The sequence below is a fragment of the Acinonyx jubatus genome, chromosome C2 (genome assembly GCF_027475565.1).
Source record: "Acinonyx jubatus isolate Ajub_Pintada_27869175 chromosome C2, VMU_Ajub_asm_v1.0, whole genome shotgun sequence".
In the NCBI taxonomy this organism is placed as follows: Eukaryota; Metazoa; Chordata; class Mammalia; order Carnivora; family Felidae; genus Acinonyx; species Acinonyx jubatus.
The window spans coordinates 11,386,801-11,405,641 of NC_069384.1; the positions used below are offsets into that span (position 1 = coordinate 11,386,801).

At 37.6% G+C, this 18,841-nt stretch overlaps 1 protein-coding gene across 9 annotated transcripts in view; it reads right to left on the reverse strand.

Moving 5' to 3' along the window:
* ITSN1 (intersectin 1) overlaps positions 1-18,841 on the reverse strand; it is a 217,817-nt gene that overhangs the window by 86,020 nt on the left and 112,956 nt on the right. For all 9 annotated transcript variants that reach the window (XR_008297553.1, XM_027041668.2, XM_027041666.2 and 6 more), the window contains exons 13-16: positions 18,466-18,615; positions 17,710-17,850; positions 10,934-11,021; positions 10,656-10,795 (exon numbers count right to left, since the gene is read on the reverse strand). Coding sequence is in view for 8 of the 9 variants with exons in the window: in XM_027041668.2 (XP_026897469.1) it covers positions 10,656-10,795; positions 10,934-11,021; positions 17,710-17,850; positions 18,466-18,615 (519 nt within the window). In the remaining variant the exon portion in view is untranslated. The remainder of the gene's footprint in view (positions 1-10,655; positions 10,796-10,933; positions 11,022-17,709; positions 17,851-18,465; positions 18,616-18,841) is intronic.

Genomic DNA, 18,841 nt, shown 5'->3' on the forward strand with positions numbered 1-18,841 from the left:
GGGCTAGTCCCCCAAGGGGGGAGCCCCAGGGACTTTTTGGTGAGATACAAGAACTAACTAAGGTCTGCCTGGTCTTCTTCATCTTGGTCACTGGTTAAGTCCAAATGGGTAGGTTTCTTCCTGCCTTAAATTCCTACCTTTAGATTCATTCAGAGACTGACTGAAGGCAGAGCACTGTCTGTAGAAGATCAGTGTTTAAATGGACTTATTCCTAGAGAAAAGTCCTAAGGGTTACGCTAAACTTTTCCTGCTAGCTAGACTGTCCTCAGAATAACGTTAGAACGCACGGACAAGTGTTTTACAAATCAAAAGTGACTTTGAGAGGTCCTAAAAGAGATCAGTGAGATACAAGAAAAAGTTTTTGCAGATCAGGAGGCTAGGGGGAGGCGGTTCTGAGGGCGTACAGTCCTGGGGGCACTGGAAAGATGGGGATGAAGGAAGGGACTTCAGTGTGGAGTCCAGCAGATGCGACTGGGAATATCTAGGCAGGAGGTGACAGAAAGAAGCAACTTGGTGAGGCACAAACTGGTGAACCATATCCTCTATGGCAGCGGCCTTGGGCACGTGAGTTGGGTTTGATATTTTAGAGACAAATGGAAAAAACAGTCCACTTCCTACTGTTAGAGTAATCTGTATCCATGGCTCAAGTTAGTATCTCTATGTGAAAAGGAAATCTGCAATGGCATGATATTAAATCCCTCTCTCAATGTCCTAAGAGAGGGACCCAAAAGTTAGGCCCTGTGCAGATAGCAACGGCCTACTATTCTATTATTAGCCCAATAGCTGAGACCCTTTAGAAGGAAGGGTAAAAAGTGACTGAAAAAAAGTTGTTTTTATTTTAAAATGTCAAATTCAATTGCGTAACGTTCTTAAATAGGTTCAGAAAGAATAATTAATGGCAATAGACAATAATCAAAAAGTACTGAACTGGAGAAACAGAAACTTGGATTCTAATCCCAGGTCCCTGACATGGGCCAACAGCTGAATCAGAGTGGATGACCCTTAGGTATTCTTTTTGCTTTAAAATCTGTTAAATTCTTAGACACTGTTGATCACATATAAAATTATTCCTTATCTATTTCAGTGTCCCTTATTTGGGGCTTTATTTTTACTACAGGAATAAACCAAAAAGATGTAATTAGTAAGCAAAACAACTGAAATGAAATTAAATACAAAGGAATAGGGATGCCTGGGTGGCTCAGTTGGTTGAGCATCCAATTCTCGGTCATTACCGAGATGGGCTCAGGTCATTACCAGATACAAAGTAAAGATAGATGGAAGTAAAGTGGGCACAATAAAATAAAAACCAAGAGGAAATGAATTTAAAGAATCTACACAAAACAATTTTTGGATGTTTCAAATATACATGAAGGAAGGTATTTTAGAATTTTCAAAGCAAAGTTGTTTTTGAGTATAGCAGCATCGCAGGATGGGCTGAACCTATCTCTGAGCCATATAAGTAAGTTGCAGGTTTCAAGGACCTCCAAGGAAAAAGAGCTTGCAGGAGCCGTACAATAGCAGATGTCAAATAAGATAACAAGGCTCTGGCATCTCGGGATCCAGATTTGAGGACTGCCAACAGTTTTCTATTGTCTCCTTCATCTTCTTCAAACACTGCTGTGTACACAACAGTAAGAAAATCAAGATGCTTCCAACAGGAAGGTATTCCGGGTCTTCCCCTCTTTCCTTGGACTTGGGAGATTAAGATGCCATGAACCAAGACGAAGCAGAAAATTCATGATTCCTAAGCGTGGTAACTTTTTTTAATTTTAATTTTTTTAATGTTTATTTTTGAGAGAGAGAGAAAGACAGAGTACTAGCAGGGGAGGGGCAGAGAGAGAGGGAGACACAGAATCTGAAGCAGGCTCTAGGCTCTGAGCTGTCAGCACAGAGCCCGACGGCAGGGCTCGAACTCACAAACCGCCGAACTCACAAACCGTGAGATAATGCCCTGAGCTGAAGTCGGATGCTTAACTGACTGAGCCACCCAGGAACCCTGGCAACTTTTTTAAGTTGAACTTCTAGGAAGGCAATCTATAGGATGAAGGAATATGTATGGAAGAGGAGTTAATGACTTGCCTTTCTGTGCATGACAAGGGCCTTGTGGAGCAGAGTCCCTTCACCTGGGAGACAGAGGGTTGCACTGTTCTGTTATTCCCTTTCAATAGTTCTATTTAAGAAACTCAAGTGTAATCACAGTTATTGTACCACCTTTTCCTGGTGGTCAACCTCATCAAAGTGACCCTGCAAATCCCATTAACTGTCACAGTTACTTCTCTATATTATAACCAAGATTTAAAAAGAACAAATGAGGGATTACTGAAAATCAAAATTCATTCTCTCACTTGTGGCTCTTACTAAAATTATTTTTTCCTAAAATCAATAACCCTACAGTCACATTTTATTAGCTGGGTATTCATCTAGCAATATGGTATTGAGTATACAACTTTATTGATTTTTCTTCTGTAAGTCTATTCAAGGGTATGAGATGTTTTACATAGGTATAGGGCATAGTAACTTGATATTATCTCCTAATATAGTATAATGGCTTTCTTAATAAAGAAGAAATAATTAAACATGCACTGAAGAAGTTGTAGCTATGTGTTACAAATATATAAGAAAAATAAAACTATGGGGGGTTCCTGGGTGGCTCAGTCGGTTGAACAACATGACACTTGATTTCAGCTCAGGTCATGATCTCATGGTTCGTGGGATCAAGCCCTGTGTCAGACTCTGTGCTGACAGTGCAGAGCCTGCTTGGGACGCTCTCTGCCTCTCCCCCACTCGTGCATGCACTCTCTCTCTCAGAAATAAATAAACATTTAAAAAAAAGAAAAAGAAAAGTATAAGATACGTAGTGTATATAAATTAAAATGGTAAGATTTTTATCACCAGTAACATCCATAGAATTCTCAGACGTAACAAAGTTTCTTCACCAGGGTTTATGAACAAGCTTTGGCTCTGGGAACACAATAAAATAGCATGCAAACTGGGCTATGGGCATTTTTCTTATAGAGAAAGCTCATAGCTTTCATTGATTCTGAAAGGGGTCTGTGATCAAACACAGATTATGAACCACAACAAGAAGATTATTGGCAAATAAAGATTCTGTTATGTATCAGCAAGGATAGATAGAAAATAAGCTTGCTTTTAACTTTCTTCAACTCAGGGGGAAAAAATCACTTATTTCCCCTCAAGAATTAAGATATTTGTACCATAAAACATCTTTGGACATCCTATGGCATACAGCCAAAGTATTTCAAAAGCAATATGCTTGACAAATTGAATACTCAAGAAGATCCTGAGAAACACGGCTCCCTTTCAAGTCTACTAACGACAGTTGTTCTGTTATCAAAGGGGCACAGGATCACTTGCTTTAAAAACTGTGACTGTTTCTCCTTCATTTGTACTTACAGACACTCAAAAACAGGTGCATTACATGAAGTGGTATTAATTGAAATAGAGGCAAGTATCCACCTGAACAACTTGTATGGGATTCCTTTTCATAAACATTACTTTACTTAAATGCTTGTGAAGAGACAGAAGAATTAAGTAGCAGTGGAGGCCTGAAAAGGCTAGTAGTTAATGGAAATTTACTGCTAATTTGGTCATTTAACTTTTCTGAAGGATTACTCTGCTTCTGGCTTTTTCCTCAGGCTGTCTCATGGCAAAGTGAGACAAAACAAACACACCTTAACTACTTGAAATTCATGAACTCAACATTTTAAATCCAAACAGAACTGTTTACGACGCATCTCTTATGTTTAGAAAAATCTTCATTCTATTAATATGAAATTGACCTCACAGGAAATTGATCTAGATGCCAGCATCAAACATTTTCAGGTGTTTGTTTTGTCTCAACCTACAACATACTGAGTGTCAACAGTAGAAGTGCTTTCATATAAACAAATGTCACTTTATTGTAGCACACAGTATCAGAATTTTTAAAAAGCCTTCTGAGTTTTAAAATACAGTAACTTATGTTAATTACGTGGTTGTGAAACTGAAGGGCATTAAAGAAAGTAAATCAACAAGAAGAAAAGGAAAGAAAAGAAAAGAAAAAAAGAAAAAGAAAGAGAAAGAAGAAGAAAAAGAAAAAGAAAAAAGAAAAAGAAAAAAGAAAAAGAGGAAGAAAAAGAAAAAAAAAGAAAGCCTATCAACAAACCCAGTTAGGACAGGGGAAATTGTACCTGTGTGGAGAAACCAGAAAAGTAAGTATTTCAAAACACAGACGCTGTACCCAAATCAAAGTACACTATTACTCCATTCATCACTAAATTATAAAATGTATTCACTCTTGATGCATTAAAATGGGAGGAATATTAAAAAACACATCAGTCGGTTATTTAAATTCTCAGAAGGGCTATATTAATGTTTAAAGGCACATTTAAGTATTATTCTGAATCTGAGGTCACTGTTCAACCAAATAGGAATCTTGGTTCCTTGTGGCACAACTGGTAGTCAGCCTATCATAAGTGCTACAGGAGAGCCAAAGAGGAATGCACAGGGGCCGTGTGTGCGTGTGTGTGCGTGTGTGAAGGGGTGAGGAGACAGGTGGACAGAAGAGGGGAGAAGAGCTAGAAAATCCTGCCCTCTCTGTAGTTACAGCTAATTAAGGATCTTCACCCACGTCTTCCATTTTGTTCTGAAAATCTAAGTTTTCCCAAAATGTCTCAGCTTAATTTAATAAAGCAATATCCCATTGTTTTAAATGCATGTTATTCTAGGGGCGCCTGGGTAGCTCAGTCGGTTGAGCGTCCAACTTCTATTTCGGCTCAGGTGGTGATCTTGAGCCCCTCACTGGGTTCCCTGCGGTCAGCTCCCTGCTTCAGAACCTCTGTCCCCACTCTCTCTCTGCCCCTCCCCTGCTTGTGCCTCTCTCTCTCTTTCTCAAAAAGAAACAAACAAACAAATAAATAAATAAATAAATGTTATTCTAAAGGATAAAACAAAGACTGGCTAAACGAGAATTTTTTTAAAAAGATATGTTTTTCCCAAAGATTGAATTCTGCTTTTTCTCTCTTTCCCAAATCACCTTTTGTTAAATGTTTTTAAAACCGCAGAAGAAAAACCCACACTATAAAAAAACCTCAACCAACCAAACCTATGGGTATGGCATAGGATCTGGTATATACAATACCCGTTCACTATTTTGAGTCTTTGGCATGTTGTAATCATTTTTCCATATTCAAGGACTCTACATAAAGTTTCCAGAAACACAAGTACATTAGATGAGAGAGAGTTTTATTACTTCTGTGCAGAACAGGTCTTTTCAAAAGGATCATACAGGTAAAAATAATATTTAATCTTGAATAAGGTAAGGTAGTAAACTATGAAACAGCCAAACATTGTTCTACTAATATGAGAAGGCAATGTTGGTATTTTATTTGAATTTATATTCATTTCTCTTGCTGTCTCTGTATTTCCTCTTTCTGGATCTTTTTCTTTCCTTCACTGTTTCCCTTCATGTGCGTTTTTTTCCTGACTTTTCATTCTGTTCTGCAGTTCGTTCTCCAGCTCTTGTCTTTTTTCCCCTGGCTGCTAAACATTTTGCCTTTCACCGCCTTCATAATGAATGAGCCTGCCATGAAAGCAAGTGTCTGAAACCAAGAGCATAAAAGCCTCAGTTAAGCCAAAAACCTTATTTACTATAAGTGGCATTCTCATTTCCACATCAATTCAGTTCTTAGGAGCAACTTCTAGGACAGGTGTCATATGGGCAGAATTTATACCTTTAATGGCCTCTTGAGTAGTTTAAGAAGCCTGATTTCCCAAGTATATTAAAAAATATAATTCTGAATTCTGAATTAGTCCTAAATAATCAATTTTGCTAAGAAATAAAATGTCCAGGGGCGCCTGGGTGGCGCAGTCGGTTAAGCGTCCGACTTCAGCCAGGTCACGATCTCGCGGTCCGTGAGTTTGAGCCCCGTGTCAGGCTCTGGGCTGACGGCTCAGAGCCTGGAGCCTGTTTCCAATTCTGTGTCTCCCTCTCTCTCTGCCCCTCCCTCGTTCATGCTCTGTCTCTCTCTGTCCCAAAAATAAATAAACGTTGAAAAAAAAATTAAAAAAAAAATTAAATTAAAAAAAAAATGTCCACTTTTAGAATAGTATTACTGACTATAATACTGTCTCCCATATGATGGAAACAGGCACATAGACCCAAATCATGATTGAGTGTTGTCTTTCAACGTTGTGTAGCCAAGCGGCAAATTCAATGATCTAAAATACTTGTCATAAAGACAAGACTACAGTACACGGTACCTTATCCAGCTTATAGTTCAGACCTTCCACCGTCACACACACAGTCTGTCAAGAGGAAAGATTCACCCATCCTCCACGATTTATAATAACTAATCACTAATTTTACAAAGAACGTTTAGCACTTCATGGTAAGCCGTGTCTTAGACACCGAGCACTCATCTACGTGGGGGAGACGGAAGCACAGAGATAGAGATGGTTCCTCACGATCAGTCTAAGGAGGAGGAGCATTGCCTGAGTAGGGCACAGAGACCTTTAGAAAAGAATCTGAGTGGATGACGCAGCTCAGGAAAACTTCCAGGCACTGCAACACTGCCTCCTCCATTGCCACTGACGGGAAAAAGGAAACACTCCAGTGTAAATGTCACTCACGTTAGGACTTGTCCAGCATACAGTGTCTAGACGGGAACCAACAAGGACTCGAACTTCTCAGCGTGAAACACAACGTCTAGCCTCTCTGAGTGTTGGATTCTCTTATTTGCCATACACTTGAAGCCTTGAAAGCTAAAGGCTATATACATCATGTTACTGCCCTGTCTCATAGTTATGACATGAAAATATGGAATACTGGGCTGTCAGCACCAAGGAAAACTGTTACAGTAACTATTAACAATGCCAAGGGCAAGAGGAAGTCAAGTGCTTCTATCTGAAAAGTCCCAATCCGTCATGTTACTTGACCCTTGCTAGAACCAGAATTTTATACCTACGGGCAAGGCGTTGTATATAAGAAAAACAATGATCAGAATGTTTCTATGTGCCCTTGAGGCACCTGGATTCTTCCAAATATGTTGAGACCTTTGACTTTCCAGTAAAATGAAGTAAAAAGAGAAAGTCATAGATAATAATTTTAAACTGATGTTTCAAGAACACAAATATGAGAGGCCTACTGATTTCTTAGCGTGAGAAAATAATTGTTGCATACGGAGGACGTTTTAAAAGCAGAAAAGTATGGTAAAACAAATTTGATCCACTGAATTAAAATTACTTTAAGAAGTATTAATTCCCGCTAGCAACATCAACTATTCATGATTGAATCACTGGTCAAGTATTTCATTTGATCATCAAAAAGCTAAAATTTACTCTCCATATAAAAGGCAGCATAAATATAAAGGCTGCCAATCGGGATTTCTAGCACAAAGAGTCATTATCTCAGTGTGCTATCATTTCTACCCACCCCCCACCCAGCTCTTTCCTTTGGCCTTAAAAAAGCAAAGTATATTTGCTATATTAAGATTCTTATGCTTCTTTTTTCAAGTAATTCTTGGTTTGGGGTGATAAATTAGAAAAAGAAAGACAGTTATGCCCTGGGATTATTTTTGGAACACATAAATATCACCTCTATTAGGTAAATGTCTATTAAAATATATGGAAAAATAACCCTTCCTGAAAGGAAAGAATGAGCCCTCAATTTCTATGAGATCAGGTAAGAAGACTCTGGAGACTTCCAGAGGGAAATGCTTCATATCCCTGAATCTGGAGCTGTTTAAAACACGACTGTAATTGTAAATATGCTTTATATTCTCAATACGTTGCTACCTATATGAAACATACACCTGTTAACCTGACTGCAAAAGTAATTCTTTTCCTCTTTAATGAATGACTTGAGAATTTCCATCACTAGTTAACAGGTCTTGGGTGAGGAAGCAGGAGTGTAATTCTTCCTGAGGTAAAGAGAAAGGAGAGACTCTTAAAAGAAGAATGCATCTGAACTAGCCACCTGGTAGAAAGGACAAAGTCAGATTGTATGTTTAAAAACAAAAAAAAAAAGGAGAAAATGATAAAACATACTTACTCTCTAAACTCTTCTACATTCAAGAACCTAAATACATTTAAGACGTCCCGATCACTGTCTTTAACCCAGAATCTGGGCTAAAGCAGGGTGCTATGATTCCCTACTTGACCTTGTAACTATGGGACTAGACAGAACTTTGAGTGTGCACCAAAAGAAGCAGATGACTTATTACAAGTAGTTGTTTACCAAAGAAATATGGAAATTGGTTTTTGTTAAATAGAATCCTCATTCATGGAGCCAGCCATTGAATACAGGTTTAATGTTCTGTCTCCTAATTTTAAAATGCTGCATGCTGTGAGGGACCTCTCCAGTGTCACTATACTAGCTGATAATGAGTGAATTACACTCTTCTCCTAGGGGAACAATCTACATGAATATGAAATAAAACTGCTAAGTCCTCATTTCTCTTCTACACTTTCCAGCTGGTTTCCTTTTGGGAGGAGGAGGTTTCGGATATAGCGAGTTCACACCAACTAGATAAGGTGTGTGAAATGACTGGACAATCGCCAAGGTTTCACTCCCAGCAAGACCAAAGTAATTTTTGCATCATTAGTGTGAATGCCGTAAAGGCACCACTGTATTAAGAGAGGCACTGAGGAAACCCCAGGGGTCCGAATGCTGGCTCTCCTGGTCCATCTCATCATACAAGAGTTATAGTTACTAAAGAATACATGCTCTAAAGTCAGGGAAAAAATGCTTCATATTTTCCAATGTGACTACAACAAAGAAAAGTAGGCAGGAGATACTCAAGAGACGAAGTCTTAAATCTGCCTCTGGAGTTGTCTCAATCAAATTATAAACCTTTTGATTGTTCAATTTAACTGTTTCTGTTGTGGTTTCACCAGGCATGAGAGGAATACTAGAAATAATAACCGTAAGGCAATAAAACATATTGTCGAGTTCTCCAAATCAGTTGTTAGATAAAACAGTAAAGCTATACTGGCCTGTAATTTTTTTACTCTCTACAGTAAAGTTAATAATGGAAAACCAAAATAAAAATGAAGACAGAAAGAAATGTTCTTATTTAAAAATGAATATATTTGGGAAAAGGAATAAAATGGGATAAAGGGCTAAAGTTAGACTTTGTATCAGCAACTCTAACAGTAAAGGCAGCATCAATCAAACACAGTAACAGGGACTCAGTGATGGCAACAGCAATTCAACGGCCAAAATGATCCATAAATAGACTCGGCATTTGGGAAAAAATCATCCACTGCAGGGTCATCCTCTAATACATGAACTTTGTTTTGGGAGTCCAATTTCTAGAGAAAGGAATCCTAAGATCAAGGCAGAAATCTGGACTACTGCCTGGGGTTCAGAAGATACCTGAACATTTAACAGTTTATATTCTAAGAGACTATTAAAAAGCACTGTAATCATATTCTTTTTGCTTGAAATAGTGACAAGTTACAGTGAGAGTTAATGTGAGCATTTTTATCGGGCTTATTCTAGAGAGGGAGAACTTACAGCTCTACTCCCAGTACTTATATATCACATAGAGTGATATACGTACAAGTATGGAACATACATATAGACCCCCACACACAAGTACATATTCTGTGTAAGAATCAAAGCAAAGAAAAACACTCAGTTGGTTGAGAAAAGTTCATTACCTATTACTCTGGGGAGGCGGGGGTGAGGGGGAGACGCAAATACCTCAGACTCAGATGTCTGAACAATCTGGCTTAGAATCTCATTCCAAAGGCCAACTAAAATCTTAAATAGTCTTCCTGGGTTTTTTCCCTCTTTTTAATAATAAAGGAGTTTTACTTTTTCCTAGTGCCAAAAGCAAAATCAGAATTAAGTATAAAGGATTTTGAGATGGGAAATGAAAATGAAAAGTATGGTCCATTTATTATGAGACTATAATTGACTAAAAATTCCAGTATTTACTTAAATCTACAGTATATGCTCATTGTTGGTAGGAAATTAACTGCCTTGCACTCTGGTTTTCTTGTAACAGTCTTAAGATGATAAAACTGAAGTTAAATCAAAGGCACCAATCACAAGGAGGCTGTCATAACCACTTTTACATTCCTTAAGCGCTTTGGCATTTTCCTAAATTCTATGATGTAAACGTGACAAAACCATCTACCACTTCTGCCACAGGGGCAAAAGCCATTACTCCATTAAATAATAACACTTTAAAATGTGAAGTAACAAAATAAAGACTCCCATTCAAGGACAATCTTGAAGGTAAGAAGTGGCAGAACAATTCGTAGTTTTCAAAGGGAAAACAATCCCTTTCTAGCCGTCTTCAAAGAACAGAAGACAGACTCTTTTGGAGCCTAGCTTCTGGACTCCGACTTGATGTAGTGTGCAACAGACAAAAGAATGGAGATGTATAAAAATGTAATGCAGGTTGAAGACAGGTGTCATGTGGGGGCCCCTCCCTCAGCTTTCATTTAACAAACACCAAATTCATCTTTATATGTTAAAGAGACAAGTGCAATTCAGATTGCAGGGTAAGTATGAAGGCTTTCAGGAAGGCGGACAAACCAGCATAATAAATTTTTCTACCTGGGACTAAATATCAACTAATCATCTGGCCAGTTAGAAAAATTAAAGGGTAGGACGTAGACGTAGGAACACAATGGATAGTTACCTTCAGCTGATTATTGAAAATATCAATCTCCTGTAGTTTCGACCTGGTTTCTTTCTCAACTTCATCCAGTTGGTCTCGGAGTTGCTGACGAGCCACTTCTTTTGCTTCTAACGCTCTTTTGAGTGTCAGAAGTGAATCTCCTATTTTAGAAAAACATGGCAAGGTAAGAAAAGCAAACTGGCAGTGAGGAAAACGCGTTTTAAATGGTCTCATTACACTGGAGGAAATTCTTACCATTAGGAAAGGATAAAGGCCAATTTGAAAAAGAAAACACCTACTGTGTAAACTGTTTTGCTGAACTTGTTTTAATTGGTCATTGAGTATCTGTTTCTCTGGAATAAGTCTTCCAAGCATTTGCTGAGCCTCCTAGGAGAGAAGGAGGAAAACAACAATGAAATGACAAGGAAACCTACGAAACCTATGTTCTGGCCAAGCAGACAGAACTCTGCTTTCTCATCCCTCAAAGATTCATCTAATCTCATCCCCAAATCCTGTATGTTGAAACTGCATCTAATCAGTCAGGGCAGCGCCTGCTTTGTTGCCAAGCAATTAACTATTTGCCAAATGCTTTTCACTGAAATAAAGCTAAGACAGTTATGGCTCTCTTGACATTTCTTAAATTTTTGTTGACTTACTGTCTATTTATAAGCTTGAAAAAAAGTACTCTAAGTACAACTCAGCAGAGAAAACTGAAAGGAATGATCTCTCCCTTGCACTGGGATCAAATGTAAATACAGGGACCTTGTTTGTAAACTGACTCAGTGGTTTGAACAGGAACGACTCTATTCTGAACTTGGATATTTCACAGGGCTGAAGTGAGGTTTACCATACACCTGAAGATGGAAACAGACATCAAAATGAGATTCCTAACAACAGAATCTTGGCTGCCATATATGTTTTCCAACCACTGAGGATGGACCTACAATTTTAAACAGGTACACGAAAGTCTTGAACCAACTATTTTTTAACTGATATAAGAAAAAAGCTAACCCACTCAAAGGCTATTTGAGTATTTGTGGATGACCCATTAGGCACTGGAGTTGCTTTTCTTTTTCTTTTTTTTTTTTTTTTTAATTTTTTCTTTTTCAACGTTTATTTATTTTTGGGACAGAGAGAGACAGAGCATGAACAGGCAAGGGGCAGAGAGAGAGGGAGACACAGAATCGGAAACAGGCTCCAGGCTCCGAGCCATCAGCCCAGAGCCCGACGCAGGGCTCAAACTCACGGACCGCGAGATCGTGACCTGGCTGAAGTCGGACGCTTAACCGACTGCGCCACCCAGGCACCCCTGGAGTTGCTTTTCAACTGAAATTATCCTATGTCGTTTCTACACATTTCAGTAAGTAACAGCCTTTCCAGCACAGAATAACAAATAGTTGATGTTCATTTTTACCTTGAGCACTGGGTGTTGTAAGTGATGAGTCACTAAATTCTACATCTGAAACTAACATTACACTATATGTTAACTAACTGGAATTTAAATAAAAACTTGAAAATAAAATCTCTTTGCATTGAATTTTGGTATCAAAAAATAAAAATGCCTTAATTGAAAATCTTCATCACAAGCTAAGGAACAGTCTTTTTGGAACAACCATCCTTAGATACAGACTGGCTTATATACAATAAATTTCTGTGTGCTCCAAGTCTGAATAGTAGAGAGATTTAGCTCAACAGAGAGGATCTGGAAGCATCTTCTCATATGAATAATCCATATCCCTTTCCCCAAATCTGGACAAAAAAGAATATACAATTCAGACTGTTTCCCCAGAAAGGGCCAGCCAACTGAGCTTCTCCTATTCTCCTCCCTCAACTGAGGAAAGGCCCTTTACTTTACCCAATCCCAAAGTTTCTTTCCTGAACCAAGATAAACAATGATGCATCAAGATAAAGCCTAGCTCGGATCAGAGGCTATTTTACTTATATCAACATCACTTTTAAATGCCAACCTAAGTTTCTGAAATAAGTCAAACTAATATGAAAGGCCACCTGACTCAGCTACACAGCAAATATTTGCTAATTTCCGGTAAGGAAAGGGAACCGACATCTCATAACCTGTGATATACATGGCCTACTTCAAACCATGTGTTATCTTCCACTTCACTACTTTTTCAGGAACCCTGATTTGTATTTTATTATCAATAAGTGAACATACAAAGTGTCAAACTTCAATAATAAAAATGCGTTTGGTCACAGAGCATTCAGTGAGATAATAAACACATGGCCTTCACTCCTAAATTTTCCAAAAGAATATTTTATGAAACTTCTCACAGTTAATGAAAGACATATATAAAAAAAAAGTTACCATATAGAAGTATATACTTTTAAAAGGTACATGCATTTTTTAATATGTTCAAACAACTTCTAGCAGTGAACATCTGATACTATTTACATTGTATGTCATATCCTAATATCTCAAATCGATTAGGACTTCATAGTACATGAAAAAATAACTGACAGAACTGGGAAGAAAATGGAAAAATTTATAATGCTAGAGCTTTCAACACCCTTCTTGCAACCGCTGGAAGACGTCACAAAATCAGTAAGGACAGAGAAAACACAAAAAACACCATGAATCAATTTGCTCTGATTGACGTTTATGGGACACTCCACCCAACTACAACAGAGTGCACATTCTTTACAAGTGCACATAAAATAATAATCACCAACATAGATCATATGCTGAGTCATAAAATAAGTCACAGTAAACTCAAAAAGATTAAAAAGAATTGAAATTATACATACTATGCTCACAGTTTATAATATAAATAAATCAGAAATCAGTACAATATATGGGAAACAATCCAAATATCTGGAAACTAAACAGCATAATCCTAAATAAAGAAGAAATTACCAAGGAAATAAAAAGGCTTTTGAATTGAATGAATATGAAAACACATTAAAAATTTGTGAAATATGGCTATGATAATGCTTAGAAGGAAATTTATACCTTAAAATGTTTATATCAAAAATGAAAAAAGGTTCAAGTTCAGTAATCTAAGCTTCCTTTTTATGAAGCTAGAAAAAAGGAAATTATAGCCAAAATAAGTAGGTGGAAGGAAATAATAAAGAGTATAAGTAAATGAAACAGAAAACAGATAAACCATAAAGAAAAATCAATACAACCAAAAGCTTATTTCAAAAAAAATCAATGAAACCAATAAACTTCTAGTTAGATTGATGGAGAAGAGGAGGATGAGAAAGGAAAGAAAGGGAAAAAGGAAAAATCGGAAGGGGTAGAGAAGATACAAATTCCCATGATCAGGAATGAAAAAAGTGACATCACTATAGATACTACAGACTTGCAAAGAATAAGAAAATATTATAAAACAACTTTATACAAATGAATTTGACAACTTGGATGAAATGAAAAAAATCACTGAAAGATACAAATCATTAGACTCAAGATGAAACAGAAAATGTAAATACCCCTATATTTATTAAATACATTTTGCAATTAAAAGTCCTACCACAAGGGGCGCCTGGGTGGCTCAGTCAGTTGAGTGTTCAACTCATGATTTTGGCTCAGGTCATGATCCCAGGGTCCTGGGATAGAGTCCCAAGTTGGGCTCTTTGCTGAGTGTGGAGCCTGCCTGAGATTCTCTCTCTCCCTCTGCCCCCTCCCCAGCTCTCTCTTTCTAAAATAAAAGTCAAAAAAGAAAGAAAGAAAGAAAGAAAGAAAGAAAGAAAGAAAGAAAGAAAGAAAGAAAGAAAGAAAGAAAAAGACTCCAGGCCCAGATGATTTATTTCACTGATGAATGAAAAACTTAAAGAAAAGACACCATTTCAATACAAACTTTTCTAGAAAATAGAGGAAAGAATACTCTCCAACTATTTTCTCATTTATTACCCTGATAACAAAACCAGGTAAGGATATTACAAGAAAACTATAAACCAATATCTTTCATGAACTTAAGTGAAAGATAGTAATAGCAAATTGAATCAAGTTAAATATTTTTTTAAATGACAATACACCATGACCAAATATGGTTTTATCTCAGGAATAGAAGGTTGGTTTAACATTCAAATTTTAATCAACATAAATCACCATATGAACAAAATAAAGGAGAAAAAACATGTGAACATCTCAGTAGATGCAGAAAAAAAAAGTTATGAGCCAATTCAACACCCATTCATGACTAAAACTCTCAGCAAAAAAGGAACAGGAAGGAAGTCCCTCAACTTGATAAAGGGAATCTAACAAAAACACCTATAGTTAACATCATACTTAATAGTCAGAAATTGAATGCTTTCCCCTTAAGATGGAGACTCTCACCACTTCTATTTAACATAGTACTAGAGGCTGTGATCAGTGCAGTTAAGATGAAGAAATAAAAAGTACATAGGTTAGAAAGGAAGCAATAAAGCTGTCTCTATTCACAGACCATATATTTTATACATAGGAACTCTAAGGAAGCCGAAAATGAGTTCAGCAATATTGTAGATATAAGGTTGACACATAAAAATTCTGTCTCTATATACTGGCATCAATTGGAAACTGAAGTAAAAATATGCAATATACAATAGAGTCAAAAAACCACAAAACAGGGATAAACTTTGTGAAATATACACAAAACGTATACATTGAAAACTATAATATAACCTGAATAAAATCGAGAAATATAGCATAAGACTCAATATTATTAAGATGTCAATTCTTCCCAAATTGATCTATAAATTCAATGAAACACCAATCAAAATTCTAAGTATCTTTTGTAAAAACTGACAAGCAAATTCTAACACTTACGTGGAAATGTAAAGGATGTAAAATAGCCAAAATAATTTGAAAAAAGAATACTACTGAAGATTTCACGTTAATTGATTTTCAACAACCAAGGTAATTCAATAAGGGAAAAGGACAGTGTTTTCTATAAATGTTGCTACAACAATTGGGTATTGGTATGGAAAAAAAAAAGATGAACCTCACCCCTTACTTTACACTTTCATAAAAATCAATGTGAAATGGATTACAGATTTAAACATAAAAGAGAAAACTGTAAAAATCCTGCAAGAAAACGTTAAGAGAAAATGTCTGCAACCTTGGGATGGCCAAAGATTTCTTAGAACACAAAAAAACGTAAACCATAAAAGAAAAAATTAATAAACTGAACTTCCCGACAACTTAAAACTTCTCAAAAAACACCATTACAAAAATGGAAGCTATAGGGAAGGTAAAAATATCTGACAAAGGACTTGATACAAAAATATATAAAGAACTCTTTACAGTTCCACAGTAAGGTAAATAACCCAACAAAAAATAGGCAAAAGATCTGTTCACAAAAGACACACACAAGAAGATACATACCAATACACGTATGAAGTGAGGCCCAACACCACTAGCTTTCAGGGATATGCAGATTAAAGCCACATGAGATACTGTGACACATCCATCAGAAATATTCATTACAAATAATGACAAAGCAAGTGTTGGCCAGGATGAGAAACTACTGAAGCACTCACACATGTAAAGTGTAAAATGTAGAAAGAAAGTAAAATGGTACAACCACCCTGGAAACAGTCTGACGGTCTCCCGCAGGGTTAGCCTATATTTATAGGACACGGTAATTCCATTCCTAAAAGTTAATACACAAATAAGAGAAATAAAACATATTTCCACATCAAGACTTGCAAATAAATACCCATTGCAGTTTTATGCATAAAAGTTCCAAACTGGAAAGAACCCAAATGTCAATCAACAGGAAATACTACTTAAGGATGAAAACGAACAACCTACTGGTCTGCTCACAAGTATGGATAAATCTCAAATCATCAGGCTGAGGAAAGTCACAAACCTCAAAAATGATCATCTTTCATGATGACAAGCAGAACAGCATCTACATGAATTTGACATCCCCTGCCCCCAGTTCAACAAGTGAAACCAAACCAGGTGATATTATGCAACTTGGTGGTCAACTCTGGATACCTAATAAACGGAAGCAGAACTGCTGATAGCATTCCATTATGTCCCCAACTATTCAGTATAATTCTCTCTCATACTCCCGTTAAAATACTGAGCCGCACTCCCTTATTGTGATGATCACGGTAAAGTCAAAGTCTCATGAGTGAACTACATGTCCCAGGTGATCCAGTCCCTGCCTGCTCCAACCACAGCGGGCCTCCTTGCTGTAAGCACATCCCAAACACGGGCTATAGCCTCACAGCTCTCACACTGCTGTCTCCGTACCTACAGCTGGTTCTGCCAGAAAGCCACACAGCTTAACCACTTCTCTCTTTCAAGTCTTTGCTCAAATGGACCCTTACAGGGAAGCCTGTCCTGACCACCTAATTTAAAAAACTGCCCTTGCAGGCACCTGGCTGGCTCAGTTGGTGGAATGTACGACTCTTGATCCTGGGGTTTTGAGTTCAAGCCCCACCTCGGGTGTAGCGATTACTTGAAATAATATAAAATAAAATAATTTTTGTTGTATTGTATTATTGTATTTTTATTGAGAGAGTGTGAGTGGGGGAGAGGGGTGGAGGGGGGGAAGGAGAGAGGGAGAGAGAGAAAGAGAAAGAGAATCTTAAGCAGGTTCCATGCTTAGTAAAGAGCCTGATGAGGGCTTGATCCCACAACCTTGGGATCATGACCTGAGCCAAAATCAAGAGTCGGACACTCAAACCAACTAAGCCAATCCAGGTACCCCAAAAATAAAATCTTACAAAAAAAATAATAAATAACTGCCCTCCTTCTCTCCAGGACTCTGTTTCCTACTCACTCTCATACTCTAAGAGTACACACTTGACTTCTTTTGTCGGTGTCCTGCCCTGCAGATAGAAGGTAAGCTCCGTGAAGGGAGGGGGGCTCTCATCTCTGCTCACTGCTGGACCCTCAGCGCCTCTGAGAGCGTCTGGCCTGGCATGCAGCAATGCTCAGCAAGCATGTTGAGTTTGTTTCCTTGACAGACTCCTTTTCAGACCAGGGCTTTGTCAACTTCGTATTTGCTTCCCAGAGCCCAGTACCTCATGGAGGCTGGGTGCTTGTAGGAATAAATGAGTGAAATGAATCAGAGGAAAAGCAGGGAAAGCCAAAAAGCTGTTAAGGGATGTATTTTCTCACCTGTAACTGTTGCTGTAGATGGGTGATTTCTGCAATCCTCAACTCTCTGGATTTGTTCGTACTCTCAATTTCTTGCCTTTGGGTGGTCAATCGACATCTGATATCTTGAAGTTTTCCTTCTAGTTGATGCTTTTTATCATTCTTTAACACATGAAAAATTATTATTGTTACCATTTTTAATGGTTCAGTGTTACTGTACAGCTGACCCTTGAACAACACGAGGGTGAACTCCAGGGGTCCACATACACACGGATTTTTTTCGATAAATAACAGTACGGTACTGGGGCACCTGGGTGGCTCAGTCGGTTAAGCATCCTACTCTTGGTTTGGGCTCAGGTCATGATCTCACGGTTTCATGAGTTTGAGCCCCACATCGGGCTCCAAGTTGACAGTGCAGAGCCTGCTTGGGATTCTCTATCTCCCGCTCTCTCTGTCCTTCCCTCACCACGCTGTCTCTCTCAAAATAAATAAAGTTAAAAAAAATGTTTTTAAATAACAGTACAGTACTGTAAATGCATTTTCTCCTCTTTATGATTTTCTCAACATTTTCTTTCCTCTAGCTTACCTTATTAAAAGAATGCAGTATATGATAAATATAACATATGAAATATGTGTTAATCAACTATTTGTGTTATCAGGAAGGCTTCCAGTCAACAGTAGGCTACTAGTAGTTATGTGTTAGGGGAGTCAGGAGTTACAGAGTTCTGACTGCGCAGGGTCAACTGTATTCCCAAAGCATAATCAAACTTCACTCACTAGAGCTTCTAATTCAAATTCCAGAGTCTTTTTCTTTGCTTTCAGTACAACTATGTCTTCTTGTTCTTTGTTTCTTTGATTGAGTAGTTCTTGTCTTCGATTCCGTTCCCATTCAAGTTGTCGTTGCCTTTCAAGTTCTCGTTTTGCAGCCTGTGACATTTACAAACAGACAGCTTATTAATTTTTTAGTTCTTACATTATACAATGTCTCTTAATAAACATAACATCTAGGAAGTCTTTTCTTTCAGGGATAAAATGTTACACACTGCAAGAAATTCTATTACAAAATAGCAACACAAAATTTATACAAATGTAGTATTCCTTCTATGGAAAAAAAAAAGAATATTTAGAAAGGCTATTAGATAAGATGAGGACA